Below are 19607 nucleotides of genomic sequence, written 5' to 3'. Positions count from 1 at the left end.
CCTATCGTCTTCAAGGGAAAGAACTCCAGCTTTGTGGGTAGCGTCGATTTACAACTATCGTTCGGCAATGTTCAGCGGGCAGACGATTTGCTAGCAATAGCAACATGTGTACACGAGATTGTCGCCCCGATTGTCTACTGTAATCATATGACTTTTCAAAAATAAAATCGGCAAACCAAACAATATTTTCATAACATTTAGTAAGGTTATGTGTTAAATTTCGTTACATTAGTTAGCTCCCTTGCGAGCATCTGCTGCCAACAGTGGGCGCTACGAAACAGAAACAAAGCGTCAGTACATCGTGAAAACCAAGACCTAATGTAAATATTGTGGTTTTTCAACTCCTTTCATTAACAAATGCTTTATTTGTTTTATTGTAACATGCACGGTACTTATTTGAGCGGTTCGACAATACATATGAAAGGGTAAATGCTCGTTAATCTATGAACTATCAGAAGTTGGCCACATTCAGATTTCAAAATGGTGGCTTGTTCAATGTGTTGCGGAAGCAGGAGTCTGCGGAGCGAAATAATATTATCAATACTAGCGAATGTTGAGGGACAACTAGGAAAAGAACGCATGTCGATGAAAGTTCCAAACCTCGACTTGTGGTAATAACATGGCTTGTAAACACGGAAGAGCACGCATATATGCAGAACTGGTAAATTTTGCGCCCAAAGCGTTGCAGAACTCCAATGAAGAAAGCCACCAACGGTGCTTTATTTTTCATCCAGCTGTCCAATAATATTCAGGAAATGTAGAAATCCTCCTCAAAGAGTGCATCAAGCAATACTCATGATCCATAAGGGATGGTAGTCAAGTGGTCTTTATTCATGATCTCTATGTAAGGAGAAATATTTAAGGAGTCATGGAACAAAACCAGTAAATGAGGCCAAAGCGGTTGTTGTCAGCACAGGTACTACCCCCAGGTATGTTTCTATGTACAGAAATGTACCCTAGCCGAAATCAGGATACAGAAACTTACCCTAAACAGCAGATGAGTCCATATGCCCAACCCAAAAACGGTTCATGTTGTAGTTCCAGTTCGCCTGATTATGAGTGCATGCTTGCATCCCAGAATATTGCCGGAATATAAGATTAATATACATACATCACAAGGTATTTTACTTTAGAAGATAATCCAAAAGTTCCTCCAGACGAACACATACTGCCATGTTGAATTTGACCCCAGTTTGGCATACAGGAAGTGACAAATAGAACCGGTTATGCTCATTGCACCCTGTGGCGGAATGGACTTGTTCAAGGGTACCTTTCTGTATTTTGATTTTGGCTAGGATACCTTTCTGTATACAGACCGTATATGTACACGTTATTTTAGACGTAAATAAGGAAAAAGAATTCAAGGAACCCTTGTTATTTCGCAAAGAGAAGCTGAAACTGAGTAGAAGATTGTACATGCAGATATGGGCCAGGCTCACTGATTCTAGAGTGCATCAGCATTAGGGCTGCAACGATACAGGAAGGTCACGATACGATACGTATCTCGATACGCAATGATAAATAAAACAAGACTTAAAGCATGTCAAGATTGAACCTTTCATGATTTTGTAACAGTCAAAATTATTTTATAATAACCAGACTACTGAAGTTGGAACTTTCTCCAACTTTCCTTAAAAGCAATTCAAAGTTCAAACACCAGAAAATAATTAATGTACTCCACCGGTGATACAACTTCAAAGAATTTTATCAGGAATAATATATTCCAATATCGTGTTACCTTAGCTTAGTTGCAGCTTTTACTATATATATATATTAAATATATATAATATTTCAAATTATAAGAACCACAAGTGTAGCATATTGGTACTGGTGATTGCTGTTGCAGGATATTTTTACGTATGGAACAATTTGATCAGTCACCCTAGGGACTTCCCGTGCTACATGTATTTCGATTGCGAAAACCTTATGTTGACATATATTCGCCAAATTGCCACACACATGACTTTTAAGGAGTCAAAGTATGGCATTTTCAATATATGTATCCATTCTCTAGCAACTAAAGTTCTTTTCAATACGTCAAAAGCGGTAATCTGACCGAGGTTGCAGTATCTCTTCACACATGATTTCACATAACTTAATGAAAACAATATTAAATGAAATTTTGAATAAAATTAATAAAATATATTACAAACACAAGTCCAGAAATATAATGAACACGTTTTAATAACAAGATAGTATAGTAATGGTATTTAATTGCGTACTTCAGTTCGGATTTGCTGACAGGTATTTCCGGTGTTATGTGCTTGCGGGGATCAGCTAATAATGTTTTTTGAGATGGGGAAAAACATGTTGGTGTAAAACCTGAGCTTATTAAAAATGTAAGTACGTTTTGGGGAGCCATGCGTTACCGCTCGCTATAACCAAGTTAGCGGTTTATTGAAAGGCACAATAGCGAGGAAACGCTTTACTTGAGATTTGCGTTCCGTATCGTGGCGTATCGATAAATGGACCCACGTGTATCGTATATCCTATCGTGGGTCAAGTATCGCGATGCATCGGAATATCGGTGTATTGTTTCACCCTTAATCAGCACCATTAATCTGTTCAATACAGCTTTTTTCATCCTTCATTACAGTCCGTTTGACTCTAAATGAGAACGATGAATTGCAAAATAACTCGAAATCCAGAAAAGTGTATGAAACATCAATACGGTACTTGACCATGAATACCCTGTACCCAACAAAATCTGAATTTTGTTTATTTTAAGACCCATGATGGATGAAGTTCTTTAAGAAACTATCATGTAATTTTGTATCGAAATGTGTACATGACACGTAGGGGGACAAACCGTGGAAGGCACAGGGGAAATGACAGAGGGGCCGTCTCATGATAATTTCAGTCGCAATCTGACTTGCTGATGCCATAGATCTCGTCGTCGGAACTGCTGGTGCCCAAACCGACTGCCACTATTATAGGTTGGACTGTTGCTGGCCGTCCATCTCCATCTCGTGACCAATAACATGTCTCTATCTCGTCAACGACTGTGGCCACACAACGCCTCCATGTTTCTACTGTTACCCGACCAAGGGATTCCTTTATGCGTTGTTCAACGTCTTGTAATTTGAACGTTGTGTATGATCGCCCAACGTCACCCTTGACGATGCCCCATACCAACTCGATTGGATTCAGGTCGCAGTGATAAGGTGGCAGTCGTAAGACAGCGTGACCCTGACCCTTGATGTAACTGTCAACTTTATACACGGGGCCAGGTTTCATAGTTTTGATAATTTCATAGAGCTGTGGTTTCGTCGCTCGAGAAGGAAAGGTAATGTGTTCCCCCTTTACAGCCAAGTAACCATGTCTCCTTTACGGTTATAAGAGGTTGGAGTCTTGCTTTCTGGATCCTGCACACTATGATACGGTGCATTGTCCATGACAATGAGAGACTTGGTAGGCAAAGCAGGGACTAATTTATCTTTCACCCACTCCAGAAATATATTGCCGTTCATTTCTGTGTGGTAGTCCCTGTTGTCTTTGGCCTTGGCTCCAAAGACGAGGTCACAGTCTGGGAGAAAACCCTGACTAGCAGAACCAGCGTGGAGAACTATGAGTCTTTCACCCTTTCCCATTGGTAACTTTCTACCAGACTCCTTACAGACACCACTGGGTACCCACTGACTGCTGGCTGTGTGTGACGCATTTACCCATGTCTCATCTAAGTAGACAGGCTCATATCCTTCTTCACGTTTCTGCTTGATGGTACGAAGGTAATGATTTTTGGGAACGATTAATGTCAGACCGTTCACACAAAACAGCCCTATTTTCTCCAGTTATCTTTTTGTATTTGTAACCAAATGTATGCAACAGCTGCCATAGTTTGTACTTTGTAACACGTAAATCATGGTCAGTTTCAATGTGTTTCTTCAAAATTCTTAGGGACAGGTACTTATTTTCTGAGTGCAGTTTAACAATTTTATCAACCTTGCATGGTTTTGACATGTTCCCTACCTCCTTGGCCTGACTATTTGTATCTCGTCGACAAACAACATTTTTAAGTTTCTGAGGGGACATACCAAGAGCTTTTGAAGCTCATTTCAAGAATGTATTAATTGCCTAAAAAGGCTTTGCTCTTTCTGCTTCACTTCTAAAGAAATCATACACATTCAACATCAACTGTTTAACATCTGCTGAGTAGCGCATCTTGTCATTGAATGAACATGGTCACTGTGCAGACTGTGCTTGCGCTGTTCCGTCCACGGTTTGTCCCCCTACGTGTCATGTACACATTTCTATACAAAATTACATGATAGTTTCTTAAAGAACTTCATCCGTCATGGGTCTTAAAATAAACAAAATTCAGATTTTGTTGGGTAAAGGGTATTCATGGTCAAGTACCGTATTGATGTTTCATACACTTTTCTGGATTTCGAGTTATTTTGCAATTCATCGTTCTCATTTGGAGCCAAACGGACTGTAGTAGTAATTTACCCTTTTTAAAGGTTTTGCTATATGTTATCATTATCTGGACTAGTGGACTAAAACTGTTAGTTTTTATCGCTGACTAATTACCAGTAGCCGATACCTGTAGATCTTTTGGGTTACATTTGCATTTGAATTTTTGGCCAGTTGACTTGTTATACCTTGGGTGTATGCCTTATGATCACTGGACCTTCCTTGTTTCTTATTAATATTACTTAACATGTTTAAGACTGTATAAAACATGTTTCTCAGGTGCATTTTTCTGAAAGATTATTGTACCCCCGACCTAAAAGGTCAGGGTTATATAGTTATACCAAGGCTCTGTCCGTCTGTCCGTCGGAAAACTTTGTCCTCGTGATTTCTCTTAAACTATTCAGTGGATTCATCTCAAACTTACTACATATAATCTGTGTTATATTGAGGTGTGCAGTCAAAAGTAAAAATTGTTTCTATCAATTTTCCAATTTTTAATGAATTTTTCAAATCCTAACCCTATCGTAGCTATGTTAATTTGAAACTACTGACACACTAGGCGGGTCGTGGGTATTAGTGAGCCACGCTCAGTTTTGTTCTTGTTATTATAAAAAACTAAATAAGGGAGGAACACTCTTTATGTTTTCCCAATCAAGAATGCCAACAAACGCAAGTGGGCACATATTGAACTTGTGTCTTTAATACATGTCTGTTGTCAAGCATATATTACATAGTCTGTTTCATATGATGCGAGAAATTTTAAAATATTTGTTTGTCAACAATGACTAAAGTGCTGAATTTTAAGCATGTTAAGTGGAGTGTTGATCCCAAAGAAAAATGTTCTTTTATCCTTTAGGTCTGGCTACTGTTCTTTACTATAAGCATAAGGAAACTTAAAAAACATTACATGATCAGTAGAAATGAGCACTCTACAGTCTCTTCATTATGTTCATTGCTATATCCTATATATTATTAATGTCATTCATATTTTAGGTACCCCATGGGGATTCCTGGTTAGGTAGGGTCTCCAGCAACTTATGCTGGATGCAAGGGGTGATCAAATGGATATGGTGGTTACTTGTTGATAGCATGTCATCATAGCCCTACAGCCTAAATCGTTCCCAATAATACGTGAATATCAATAACCGGATTATTTAGTCCAGACTCGATTGTTAACATGCTGCTGTCATACAGCTGGAATCTTTTTGAATGTGGCATTAACACAAACAAACAAAACACATAAATTAAGATTTAAGTTGTTAATTTTAATTTTATTTCAGATGTCGAGCAAAGTACCCACAAAAGTGTTTGTGGGTAACCTTACAGAATCATGCTCCAAAATCCATTTACAGAGAATGTTCGAGGCATATGGAAGTATTGTGGAGTGTGATATCATCAGAAATTATGCATTTATTGTAAGTATTTTGATTCACAGCATTTACAGAATCACTTGAATAACTGATATCATACTTTTGTCTAATGATTAAAGTTACAGTTTGAAGAGTTATTATTGTTAACTGATTTATCTGCAGTTTTACTCAGTGTACACACAGGTTTGTATGTTTATTTACCTCCATTAACTCAACAATATTGAAGTCAATTCTGAAACAATTAAACTTGCTAAATCAGGAACTGGTGCTACTGCTATAGTTTCATCCCTTGTTTGTAGGTATCCATAGGATTAGTAGAAATTTCTTAAGTCAATAGTGTCTTGATTCATCAATGCACCACAGATTTACAACTGATGATACAATATGCCAGCTTTCCTGTGGTTTTACTGTATTATGTACATTTGACAATTTGTACAGTGTATATTGCTGTACACATACCATATTCTACCTAATAAGCCCAGGGTGCTCTCAAAATTAGAAATAGGGGGCTCTTATTAGGATATTATTTTGGTGAAAAAAAAAAAAGTTGAAAAATCGTTAATTTCGGTGTTGATGCTGACAGACTGAAATGTTTATATACGACAGCTATATTTTCCCATATAAGTGTGCATATAACACAAGAGTGCCTATTGAAATTGGCACTAGTCCTGTAGTCCTTGCCAAACTGCCCAATTGTTAAGGTAACATAAGGACTAGGAGAAATTTGCTATTTTTAAGGGTTTTGCTATATGTTTGCGTTATAAGGACCATTGGACCAAAAAGGTTGGTTTCTACCCCTGTTAAGTCTTGTGTGCAATTGGAAGGGGTGCTAATTCGGATTCTTCACTTGCCAATATATTAGCAAATATCGCTGTGGGCGCTTATTACGTTGAATACGGTATATCTTAAGGGACTACCAATTACCTACAAATATGAATTAATTTCTGCTGCTCCCTGGCCATGTGGTTGAGCACTTCCATGTAAACACTTTCTGATTAGGATACGTTTTGTAAGTGTTCCTTGTATGTAGCACTTGTGTGTCTTTTGTAGCACTTTGCTGATGCAGATGAAGCTAAAACTGCTGTTGACAACCTAGATGGATCAAACTTTGAAGGATCTAACATTAAGGTTGAGGTAAGTTCATTGTTCTTGAAAAGTAATTTGACTACCATATTCTTCCATCCTGCTGGAATGTCTGAGGCAGAAAGGTACTCCACTATCTGCTGCTTGTCAAAAGAGTTGAGATCAGGTGGTTACAATGTATGACATATCACAACCTGAGCATGCTGAGTGTCATGTCCGAACAGCTTTTTGTGATCCACCATGACTGTGATGATTGGGTTGGGATATTGCAAACTGACACGTGACACAAGTTTGACACCAAGTTCAAAGTTTTTTAGATGAATTTATACAATAATTAGCCCATCAGAGTCTATGCGAAACATGAAGCCCATTTGTGGTGTCCCCCGCCGTGATATTGCTGGAATAATGCTAAAAGCGGCGTAAAACCATACTCACTCACTCACTATGCGAAACAAGTTTGTGTCAGGTAGCATGATCTTGTCACTTGGCATCATATTTAGTAAATTTTGGTGTTGATGTGTTGACCATACCTGACTCAGGTTTTGGACCAGTGGCAAACGTTTCAGACTGCCATCAGAATACTTAAATATGTTTATGTGTAAAAGAGTTACCATGTGTTCTTACTTTTTGTCATATTAGTTGTTTGATTAAGTATGTATAAACACAGACAATGACTGTACATATTTCAGCTGTCACATAGCAAGGTCAGACAGAAGCCAGGGATGGGCAGGAAAGGAGACTGCTACAGATGTGGGAAGGAAGGACACTGGTGTGTGAATTATTTCAGTATTCATGATTTCCATGTGTAACAGTAGCTTCACTTAATTGTGTTGCACCTAGTTATTCTATATCATGATGCATCAATGTTTCAGAATCGTCCTGTCGCTATTTCTCATACTTTTGTGCTCTCAGCTATTTGTCTGTTTGATTCAGACTAATATATATATATATATATATAATCATGAATTATCTGAAGAAAAACAGCGTAACGGTATAACTGTCCTCTTGAAAATCACATGCGTGAAACATGTTGAGTAAATTATACAGCTCATCATTGGACTTTTGTATTTTATCCATCCATCCATCCATCCATCCATCCATCCATCTGTCATATTGATAATGTATTAAAAATCCTGTTCATATTTGTTTCAGGTCAAAAGATTGCCCCAAAGGACCGTAAGTAGAATGTTTTGTTACAGCTAATTGTTGACGTAAATTTGTCCTTTGCGGGAAGATGTATATTCATTTACTCAGGAACCAACTATACTATTATTTGCATTCGGAACAAACATTCTGTAATTTACAGATATAGTTGTAATATAGCTGACTGGAATGTAAAACAACATTCACTTGCTTACTCCCTTCATGTGATTCAATTGAACTTTGTTTATGATAAATTGATAACGCTACAATTAGCTGTGCAGAATCAAGTTTCTTGGATGTGCCTCAATCCTATGATCGTAGGTTTATATCCTACAATCATCCTGATTATGATTCTCAGTTTGTTGGGACTAACCCCGTCATCATGAGTCCCACCAAACTGATATGACTGATATGCATCAAGACAGGCTTTCCTCCTAGAGTATGCTGACTCAACATATCAAAGCATTGTTCAATGGAGCAGTAAACGAAACTTGGTAAACATAGTGAATAAAACCTAGATAATATTCAGTAACTGTCATGTCTCTTTTGATAATATTACTGGCATCATTTTCTGGATGTCTTTTCAGGTCCCGACCTCCTCGCAAACCTGGTCGCGATGATCTGTACAAGTCTCCATACAGGGATCCCAGAGATCTTAGAGATCCTTACTACAGAGACCCATATGATGATCCCTACTACAGAGACCGTTACCTTCCTCCTCCCCCTATGGACAGATACAGGCCATATGCTGACCCCTATGATCGACGCCCCCTTCCCCCACCCCCAAGGGATCCATACTACAGAGAGAGAGACCCCTATGCCAGGCCCCCACCGGAGTACTATGGCAGAAGGTCACCACCCCCAAGGTAAGCCTCTATACATATTGCTGGTCAAAACTGCAAGAAACTGTTTCATGTGGGTAGGGACTTAATGAGGTCATATTCGTCAGTTAAACAAAAGATCGAGACTTTCAGAAACAAAGAAAGGTCATGGCTTTAAAGGTACTTTTTTATTGTCTGTTCCAGTATTGCCTTTATGATCATATCTCTTTTGTTGTCATGTTTTTAAAAACAGAAGCGTCATTCAGTTATGGTCACATGATTATCCTCTGGTGACAATGACCCATTATCTTTTTAAACATGTTAACTGCCAAATCACACATTGTCTTTGCTCAAGTCAAATCAAATATATGTTTGTTTAGTTTTGTGTGTTTAGACTATGAATGTGAAATTTCTTTTTCAGAGATCCTTACTATGACTACTATGCAAGAGAGAGACCGTGAGAAGATTTCTAGTCTTTAATGTTCCTAATGCAACTAATGCAACTTTTAAAGGAATCTTACATTTAACAACTACACCAATTGAATGAATGACAGTATTGTATAAGTGTTTACTAAACAAATATGTGTCCATGGGTAGATGATATACAGCAAGAAGTAGAAAATTATTTTAACAAGATCCTGATAGCTATTGCAGATGATACGAAGCATTTTCACTTGTTATTGTTAGCGACTAATGTGACTAGTCTCAGCTTGCTTCCCATTTGTGTTAATGTGAAAGATAAAACAAGTAGTATTTTTTTTGGCAACTGCATATAATACATTTTTGATGTTATTCAATATAATGTAGAGAATTGTACAATATACTGTAAAATATGTTTGAGATTTTGAAAACTATTTTTATGAACTGCATCAAACAATTTTCGGTTACTGTGACATTAACAGCAAGAGAAACATGGGGCATCGTGTTACTGAAATCAACCACTTCAGCTTGTATAGAAGTTGTTGAAGAGGCAAATTGTTCAGCAATTTGGAAGTTTATGACCGGTTACGAAATTCTCGCTGTCCAAAAATATTGTCCAAAAGCCATATTGCTTTTAGAGCTTTATGGGTGTGCTGTAATATACAATGGAAGTATAAGTCATGTTTTTATTTGCATATACAGCTACCCGCCGCCGCCCCCAAAGGCAAATCGTGCTTCGCCAGCGGTTGCCCGCGTGCCTGCGCCCTACTGAATCGAGTGCGAGGATAAATGACGTGCGAGGGGGATGGTTTCGTCATGGAATCGAGCTTAACACAGCTTTTTTGTTGTCATACAAGAGTTTAAAGACTTTTTGTTTCTACATGGTCCTACAAATTATGAAATAATTCGCTGACGTCGTCTACCCCTGAAGCGTTGCAGCATTCTCGTGTGTCAGAGATTTTTAGTGTGTCATCAGTCTTCATTGTCTTTTAAGTTACATTCATGTACTTTGTATTCTCATATTTTATTGTCTCAGTATATTATTGTTATAAATAAATCGGTTGCGTCACAACAATTGCATCTTTGTAGAATACTTTCCTAGAGGACGGAAGACAGTGTAAGTTTTAAAGGAAACAGGATGATGATTGTTAGAAAATTTGGTGGCAATCCTTTTGGCCTAAAAAACTGTTCATAATTGTTATTTATTCAGCATTCTGTTTCCTTCTTGATGTTATTGCCGTGTAGATTTGACACACATTTGTGTATAGAATCGCGAACGGCATCTTTATGACTTTCCTCCGCTTTAAGCTTCTTGGAGTATTTACCGCAGTTTTCGCTGAGTATCCAATGGGGATTGCAATGGTTAATTTCCACGATAACAGTAACATTGCTACTTTGGAAGAAAATAAAACCAAACTTAGGATTTGTTTTGTCAACTTCTCCTAACACTTCAATCCGTTTTCCAAATTTTCCATTATTTTGACCACTGTTGTAGCAATATGTTTCCTATCGTGAGAACGGAAACGCGATGCGTCGTGTTGCGTATCATCATTGCACCCTGGTGTTGCTTTATTTGCTCCTTTTTTATTTCACGGTTAACCTTGCAACAATTGGTAGTATTCTGCATCTATTCCCAGAACTTTCGATTGGGAGGGCAGGAAGAATGAAGTTGGAGACTTTGTTCATTTTGTATTGTGACTGGGTAACCTTGATCATAAGAGTACAAGGTTGCAAATGTTCTGAATTTGGTACAGTATCAAGGTTTGAAATATTATTCAACCAAAACTAGAATACACTTAAGACAAACTAACCCACCACTGACTGAAATCTTAATACTAACTGTTTCTTGAACATTTTGGAGAAGGGCTTTTATTTGCTACAAACATATAATACATATTAAGTAAAGAGGGGAATGAAAGATTCTCAATTTCGCATCAGCAGTGTTTCAGCTCGTTTGCGAATAGGATCAGGTTAGCTCGTTAAGTGACTAAAGAGTTTAAAAGCTAAATATCCTTGTGAACAATGGAAGGATAAAAGGTTAGTAACATGCTTAAGAAGATGTATTGAAGGTTGGTATAAATAGTTCATCAATCTTTTTTTTTATTTTGCACATAACTGTTCTTTTTAACAATTGCACTAGCAAAAAAAACCTGCTCAACCATGTGCATTGTGAGAGGCACTAAAATAAGATGCCTTTTTTTCACAGTTTGATTTTCTGTTGGTTAGGAGTGCCAAGTTAAGATCACATGTGAATATTCTACATCATGTTCTTCATCATGCAGTTATAAATATTTGTTTTCTCTTTCTTCAGTTCTTGGGACTGAAATAGCATGTGTAACAAACTCACATGCCCTTTCATACAGCGTTGCATATCTCCTTACAGGATGAAACCGATCCAAGCTGTGTAAGTAAATTTAGGAAAGATCCATTGCTCAGTCATTCTCAGTTGATTATTAATTTCAGAATCAAAAGGTTCAATTGTCTTCAGGCAAGTATTCTGCTTGAGTATTTTGTGGTCATCTATACTATATTTAGCTTTTGAATTGAGATACCAGTTGCTCTACTAATCATAGCAGTAAATTGTACACCTTACAATTACCCGACAAAAGGCCTATGAATGATATGGACTAAGTATTGATAGTGTTTCATTATTGTACCAATAGGTGGTACCTGAAGGGCATGCTTAGATATCCTGGGTTTTTTTAAAAAAGGAATTTTTCAACACTTTTGCACTTAATATTCTAATGGGCACATCTGAATGAGTACCCTGTAAAGACAATTCTATTCATGTATTGTCACAATGTGTAAACTTCAGAAGTAAAATTTACCTAGTCCACAATATGTTGGGGGTTAGTTGATTGTGTAACATCACTACATGTACAGAGAAAGCTACTAGTTCTTAGATTGTCTCAGTATAGTGGTGTAAGGTGCTGGAATTGGCTGTGCAGAGTGCAAATACAAAATGGCATTTTACAATTTTTGTTCATGCTGTTGTACATGTCGCCCCTATATATACTTGTATTGATTTGTATTACTGTTGGGGTTAGTCGGATAGCTTAGTGGTTAAAGCGTTTGCTCATCACGCCGAGGACCCAGGTTCGATTCCCAACATGGGTACTGTGTGTGAAGCCGATTTCTGGTGTCCCCCGCTGTGATATTGCTGGAATATTGCTAAAAGCGGCGAAAAACCATATTCACTCACTCACTGTATTACAGTTGACGATATGGTACAATTAGAGAGTGCAGAGAATTCTGCAATGCACCGTAAAAGGGATGATTTGGTCATCCTTGGTGACTTGGTTCTTGGCATGTCCTTGTTACCCGAAGGCATGGATTGTTGTTCACAATTTCGATCACTGGAATGTTTGGTCCAGACTCAATTATTTCAGGCTTTAATCATACACAAACAAACACTCATGGGCTTCTGTCTATATCATATGATACAACTGTTTAGTGAAGACCTAAGCTTTTGGATGTCATCTTTATTGTGGTACCTTTACCAAGTGAATTGCTTAGAGGTTGTTTATCTTCGTATTGGACAGGTCAGCACAAGAGGATGGCTGTCTGAAGAGGGATATGCTTGATACAAGTACAAGACAAGCATGACACAAGCAAGCTTCACCTTCAGAGAAGAAGGGGGTCGTAGAAGAATTACTGTTTCTGCATCCAAGTTTTCAAGTCCATCTGATCTTGAAAATTTGCCTCATTGTGGCACCATCAGCTTCTCATAGCAATTGTGAATCAGCAAGGTGTTGGGAATAAAATTTAGATACATTACTGATGTCTTAACACAAGCAAGACTGTTATCTGTTTCACAATACCATTGCAGATCCTTGTTATCTTGTGATGGCTGTGATCAACTTTCACTACTTCACTGAAAAATTGAGGTTGTGAAAGTACTTGACTTGTTTTTGCATGGTTAACAGGAACATACAAATTCAGACTGCCCTGTTTTTCAAAGAGGTTATTGAATCCTTGGGCTGCATATGTGAGTACAGATGACTTCAAAATATGTCCAAGTCTTGAAAGTACATTTCATGTTTTGTAAATGTCATGAAAATAAAATTTGACACAAGAAGCAGCAATAAATATACTGACTCTGTTATTACTTTCCAGCTATTCAAATATTTGTTACGAGGCAAACATTTACCTTTATTCAAATTTGTGTAAGGTAATTGATTTGATTGAAAACAACTTTGAAGCTCATGTGACTCCTAATTCAGTGACTACCTGTAAATTCAAGCCAATAAGGTGCAGTTTGTTTAATTCCTCACGCAGCAACATTCTATCTATATCACAGTTGCCTATAATTGTCTAGACCTAACAGTACATTCCTTGATATTAGCAATGATCCACACTGTCCAGGTACAATGCCGGCATATGAACCAAGTCACTGCCATTATCAAATCACAGCCATTATCTATCCATTATCTCTATCCATTCAGTTGCCTCTTTAAACCAGCATATGCTGTGGACTAACCTGGAATTTCCACAGGATTTGGGTGAGATAAGGATCTTTATGAAGATTTATGCATGGTCTGTGACGGTTACGGAATGGGGTAATTGGCGATGATTACATTGTTTCATATCCAGAAAAAGCATGTGCACAGCAAAGAATCTTTTCTTGTATGTATTTGAAACAAACATGATCACTTATTTACAATCGAATGGGTCATCTGAGGTACTGCAATTTGCTGTGTACAGTTGCATCACTCCGGCATACCAAAGTCTGATGACCTTGGGTTTGAATCTGATTCGATCAGAATTGGATTCATGGTTTGTCTGCACCACACCCATAGACGTGGGTTTCACATTTGGGCATTCCTCCAAAATGAAGCGGATATAACTTAAATACTGCTGAAAGCGTGGTTAAACCGAACTAACTCGCTCCAGTGGATTTGACGTTATAGATAAACTTTATATTTGGCCAGCATTACGTAAAATATTACGTCCAATGTCGGCGAACAGCCCTTCAGCTGATCGCAAAGTTTCAAAATTGCTCATCTCGAATGGTGGTTTTGGCCAGGTGCAGTGAACAGCAAATGTTTCTTTTTCCCAATCAAACTCGCTGCCGGGCAGATCGGGATTCAATGGCTTAATGTATTCTGGATGCCAGCTCGGGTGACATTTTCCCAGCCAACATATCACCTGAAGATGATGCTCTGTTTTGAGACTTGATGGATACTGTTCAAATGTTTTGTACGGGAGCCTCATCGCTAAATGATGTACAGTGTCATCACGGTAATCTTTCATTTCGTTAAGCAAAGCCTTGAAATAGAAAGCATTCGGTTTCCCTATCAGAACGCCCAGATTAAACACTTCTGGAAATTCTCCATGCTCTGGCCAATCAAAACTCACGACACCTTCATAGGCAAGAAGCGCATCGCTGATTCGCCGAGTCCAGAATACATCCGTATCCTGTGTAACACCTCCATACCTTGTCAATACGTACAGCTTGCCGATATCGGCATTGTGTGTTGTGTACTTAAGCTGGTGATTGTATATATGACGTAATTCAGGCATGATGACATGTGTCACATTTTCCTCCCGAATAAGTTTTTCAAACAGATAATGTTTCGGCCTTACTCCATGAAAATATATCTTCCCAAGCCCAGCAACATACAAGGCACTGAGTACACTCAGATAATTTCCATAAGAAAACGTTTTATCACCAAACCAAAAGAAATGTCCGATTCTTGGGGCAAGTGTGTCATAGTCTTGACGAGGCGTGATAATCTGATTATACTGATAAGCGAGTTTCCTTGCTAACTTTCCAAACGGTGTGTCTAGAGTCCAAATGTCTTTCGGGGCAAGATCTGAGTCCAGTACAAGACAAATATCACCGTTGCTTGTGTCAAAGTTCTCTTTAGTCGCACAATTGGTGACGTCAGAGTGAGTGTATACTGAGTCATTTTGTTGCCTTTTGATGTAAAGGAAGCCCTCGTCCTCTCCAGTATTTGCTGAGCCAATTGGCGAACTACTTTGACGCAGATATACTGGGAACTTCGCCATTATTGTGTTTAAACCAATAAAAATCGCAGATTGAATTTTGGTAAAGATGGCTTCCTTTATGTCTGCATTACAAGGAAATTGAGCATCTACTTTCATTGTCGCCAAATTTGGTACGGTGTCGAATAACAATTGAAGCCATGTGTTGTAGCGATGATCGTCTATTTCGAATTCGTGTGTATGAATTAAAATAATTTTTGTTGGCTTTACTACATAGATGGCGCTCAGTACACTTAAATAGTTCCGAAACCGAAACACGCGGGGGCCGCACAAAAGGAAGTAAGCGTCAAGAGTTTCGCCAAAATACAGATCCATTCCTGACGTTGCGACATGGATACCGGGATGAGAAATCATAGCTGGAACAGCCCCAGAGATTTGGTTCAGCTGAATGCTGTTCTCTGGTTGGTCGTCATCTCCAGACTTGGCGTGATTAAAGTTGCGATGATTGTCGCTTCGATCATTCTGGCAAGACGGGTTCCAACTTAGAAGGTAATATTGGACGACGAAAACAAGGACCATGAAGGGGAAACAACTCTTGGTTGATCTAAATGATCCGCTTCTTATCAGTCTGTAGGCCATTTTCTATTGTCTTGCGATTTCTATCTCCCTGCAAGACAACACAAGCCATGTGTTAGTACAGCTTTACTTCAACCTGACATGTGCTTTTACTGGAACAGTGTTCAATAATATTATTAATATGGGGAAAATGGACAAAGTTTGACAAATATTTTATCACGTTAAATGCCACATATTAAGAATTGGAAATTGTGAAATAAGGGAACACTACAACTAACGACGACGTTCCATTATCTTTAGACTGCTAAGGGTCAACCCGATAACGCATATCAGACAGGACCCGCATCTCTCATGGTGCTGGTCAGATAAACAATCAGGGCGAACCGGGATTCGATCCACACAATCATAGGTTTCTTGCGTGCCCAAGGGACGTGATTCTGCACTGCGAAATGCGGCGCCTTAGACGTATCTATCTCCCGCACCCCTTCGGCATTAAGGGGATGAAACAAAGACTGGTCGCTTCGGAGTCGGTACAGTGTATCAAAATGAGGTACCGAGGTTAAACTGCGGCATGGTATCTCAGTGGGCAAGCATTATGAAGCCGACATTAGTCCTGACTAGTACTAACAGTCACATGCACATCGCCATAAGTGTAATAATCTTGAACGCGACGTTAAACCCCATGTCACCTCATATCTCAAAATTGTTTCAAAATGTTCCTTTTATGTTCCTCTAAACTGCCTTATACAGGACCTTTAAATCAAACTGTATACGTACTTGTTAACACAGATCAGGGTAGATTAATGTGCATTTTAATTACCACTGAGGTAAACAAGAAGGAGGCGCATCAAAGTTTATGAAAAGAACAAAAAAATCTGAAGGCAGAATATTGATTGAGTCCAATTAAAAACATCGGTACAATTTAAATCTTAATGCACTCGCTAATTTACAGACAGCCGCCATACAGTTGGAATGGTGCGTCCTTTAACGAGAGAGGTGTTTCGAGGAATGTGCTTCAAAATATGTCGAATAAAACCATAATGACTGATCTTTGAGTGCGACATAGAAGGTGAATATGTAACTGTGATGGCAGTAAGGTTTGCTTTTGAGTATTAATTTGTTCTTAAAAACATCCATTTTCTATTATAAGCAGAACAAGCTCATACATACCTGTATATCAGCACTGCCGTCAGTCCACGATCACTACATCAAGTCTACTGAAGAAGTTCTGCTGGATTGAGAGCCTGACGAAATCTTACCATCTGTGGCCTGCTGTTCCGCTGCTAGATAACATCAACCGCCAACGAATGCAGCGTTATGTGTAGCAGCACCAGCCCTTGGTGTTAACATTTAAAAGCTTTTGACCTCAAAGCGTGTCAACAAGTTGTTTGATTTGGGTTATACCATTCAAGGTCTCAGCTAAACTTCAAGAGCTATGTTGGATATGTGGAGTCACATTTGACGTATCATTGACAAGAATGATGGCCTATGCAATTGCCTATTTTGACTTTTTGTACCAAATTAATGTTCCCGTGTGTTTTCAGGCGAACAGTTGCCTTTGGCGCTGCATTTGTTTGTGACGGGTGCTTCCGGTGGGACAGGATACGATCACCCTTTCGCGAACACCCAGTATCATCACTATTTGATGTTGATTCATGTACGCCCCGTGAAGATCCGGGGTAGAATAGGTCTTCCGCAACCTATGCTTGTCGTAAGGCCAGGTTCACACTGCCGATTATGGCTCCCGTTTGAGATCAGACAGCTCTACGACACGAAAAATGAAAAAGTCGGATTACCATCCTCTTGGTCAAACCTTTGACAAATTTTAATCGGGAATGGTCCTATCAAGGACGGCAGTAAAAACCCCGAATGTGTGACTGAGCCCTAAGGGGCGACTAACGGGATCGGGTGGTCAGGCTCGCTGACGTGGTTGATGCATGTCATCGATCCCAATTGCGTTGATCGATGCTCATGATGTCAATCACTGGATTGTCTGGTCCAGACTCGATTATTTACAGACCGCCGTTATATAGCTGGAATATTGCTAAAGTGTGACGTTAAACAACAAACAAACATTTCTTCATACCCTGATGGTGTGGATCATCTACACCCCTCAGGCTGACCAGAATAGATAGTCACTGTGAAATAGCTCGGATATTACTGTCTTCACTCACTCTCTCAATCTCTCACGGATTCATTCCTCCTTGTTTCAGCTGTCCCAATGTCGTGGATCGATGCTCATGCTATCAATCACTGGATTGTCTGGTCCAGACTCGATTATTTACAGACCGCCGTCATATAGCTGGAAAATAGCTGAGTGCGGCGTAGCTGGAATATTGCTGAGTGCGGCGTAGCTGGAATATTGCTGAGTGCGGCGTAGCTGGAATATTGCTGAGTGCGGCGTAGCTGGAATATTGCTGAGTGCGGCGTAGCTGGAATATTGCTGAGTGCGGCGTAGCTGGAATATTGCTGAGTGCGGCGTAGCTGGAATATTGCTGAGTGCGGCGTAGCTGGAATATTGCTGAGTGCGGCGTAGCTGGAATATTGCTGAGTGCGGCGTAGCTGGAATATTGCTGAGTGCGGCGTAGCTGGAATATTGCTGAGTGCGGCGTAGCTGGAATATTGCTGAGTGCGGCGTAGCTGGAATATTGCTGAGTGCGGCGTAGCTGGAATATTGCTGAGTGCGGTGTTAAAGATAAAAAAAAAGAAACAAAACAAACTTGATTCATAAACACATGCTCATGATTTAGTCGAATTGTGTAGTTATTATGATTGTGGTTTGTGGCTTTTATTTCAAATCGTGAAGAAGATAGTATGCAGAGCATGGGTGTGACGTTTGATGAAACTGTTGCTATTGTCAATGACCGGATGGCACCCCATGGACAAGTTAAATTACATTAGTTAACATCAATACCTGCTATACCTTCGATAGGTGTAATCCGCTTGTAAAATGAAAACATACCTCGACTGTTGCTTTTATCCCAAACTATACTATATGATGTAGTCTTATATGAGTGAGGATGTATGTATATTTATTCTTCTATCAATTATTAGAGCTACAGATCTCCTTCGCAGCTCCCATCGCAATCTGCCGACTCAACGAGCGTTGCCGATTTAGCACTGAAGAGCATGCCGACATCTGTACGCATCAGACTTTTCCAATGCTATGAGTAATTGTACCATTTTGTAATAATGTGTCATTATTGCTTTTGACGAGTACAACACTGCTGCAATACTAGTATCGCTATATTACTGCAATAGCTGAAGTAACCCCCTAACGCTATGGCGAAAGTGTTCGGCGGCTATCGTAATGAGCCGAAAGGAATAAAAAGTACTTTATTTTTCTGAGGATTTATATTAATTCCATATTAATATAGGTAGGATTAACTTGTTATCATATCTGTTGACCACTCCCTTTTCTTTTTTTTGAAAACCGACTTTTAGCAATCTCCTACTGTAAAATGCAGGTCTAATACAATTGTTAATCCCCATATGTAAAACGTATTTAATATCTCAAGGAATGTACGACTGCTATGAACACTCTAATGCGAAGTAGCATGATATGAAGGGCAATCCTAAAGCCGTCGTGTTTTCCGAAGTTCGAGAAAAGCGACTCTGCCCAAACTCAATCACTCGCCCACGTGTTCAGCAACAGCTGTGACGCGACTATTAATCTGTATAAGAAAGTATCGAATCAGGAATCTCCTAGATCGAGTTCTCTACTTCAGTCTGACACTACGATTAATCAGTTGACTATCTCTTCATCTGAGATCAGTCTGTGATAAGGAGTGATGAAGCACGTCCCTCGACATGAATATCCTTTGGAGTAGCA

General features: G+C 39.1%; 1 protein-coding gene across 2 annotated transcripts; it reads left to right on the top strand.

Annotated features, from left to right (window-relative positions):
• The first annotated feature begins 251 nt into the window (after positions 1-251).
• On the top strand, positions 252-11646 carry LOC139443215 (RNA-binding protein lark-like). 2 transcript variants are annotated; one of them, XM_071224187.1, is made up of 8 exons: positions 252-320; positions 5694-5828; positions 6834-6917; positions 7556-7635; positions 8019-8042; positions 8597-8875; positions 9252-9287; positions 11562-11646. In XM_071224187.1, the coding sequence occupies exons 2-8, from the start codon at positions 5694-5696 to the stop codon at positions 11572-11574; spliced, it is 651 nt and encodes a 216-aa protein (XP_071080288.1). In that variant the 5' UTR covers positions 252-320; the 3' UTR covers positions 11575-11646. The 2 variants fall into 2 exon arrangements, with proteins under 2 accessions (XP_071080288.1, XP_071080287.1); XM_071224186.1 differs by lacking the exon at positions 11562-11646 and adding an exon at positions 9953-11553.
• Positions 11647-19607: the final 7961 nt, after the last annotated feature.

The sequence above is a fragment of the Haliotis cracherodii genome, unplaced genomic scaffold, assembly GCF_022045235.1.
Source record: "Haliotis cracherodii isolate W230 unplaced genomic scaffold, xgHalCrac1.p SCAF_5, whole genome shotgun sequence".
NCBI lineage: Eukaryota > Metazoa > Mollusca > Gastropoda > Lepetellida > Haliotidae > Haliotis > Haliotis cracherodii.
Note: the sequence above shows the minus strand (reverse complement) of the source record. Positions and strands in the feature narration are given on the sequence as shown.

What these genes read in the sequence shown, in the direction of transcription:
- LOC139443215 (XM_071224186.1), top strand. Translation starts at nt 5,694, where the DNA reads ATGTCGAGCAAAGTACCCACAAAAGTGTTTGTGGGTAACCTTACAGAA. An exon ending in AGAAGGTCACCACCCCCAAG is followed by an intron (nt 8,876 to 9,251) that starts GTAAGCCTCTAT and finishes TTTCTTTTTCAG; the next exon opens with AGATCCTTACTATGACTACT. An exon ending in TACTATGCAAGAGAGAGACC is followed by an intron (nt 9,288 to 9,952) that starts GTGAGAAGATTT and finishes TTGCATATACAG; the next exon opens with CTACCCGCCGCCGCCCCCAA.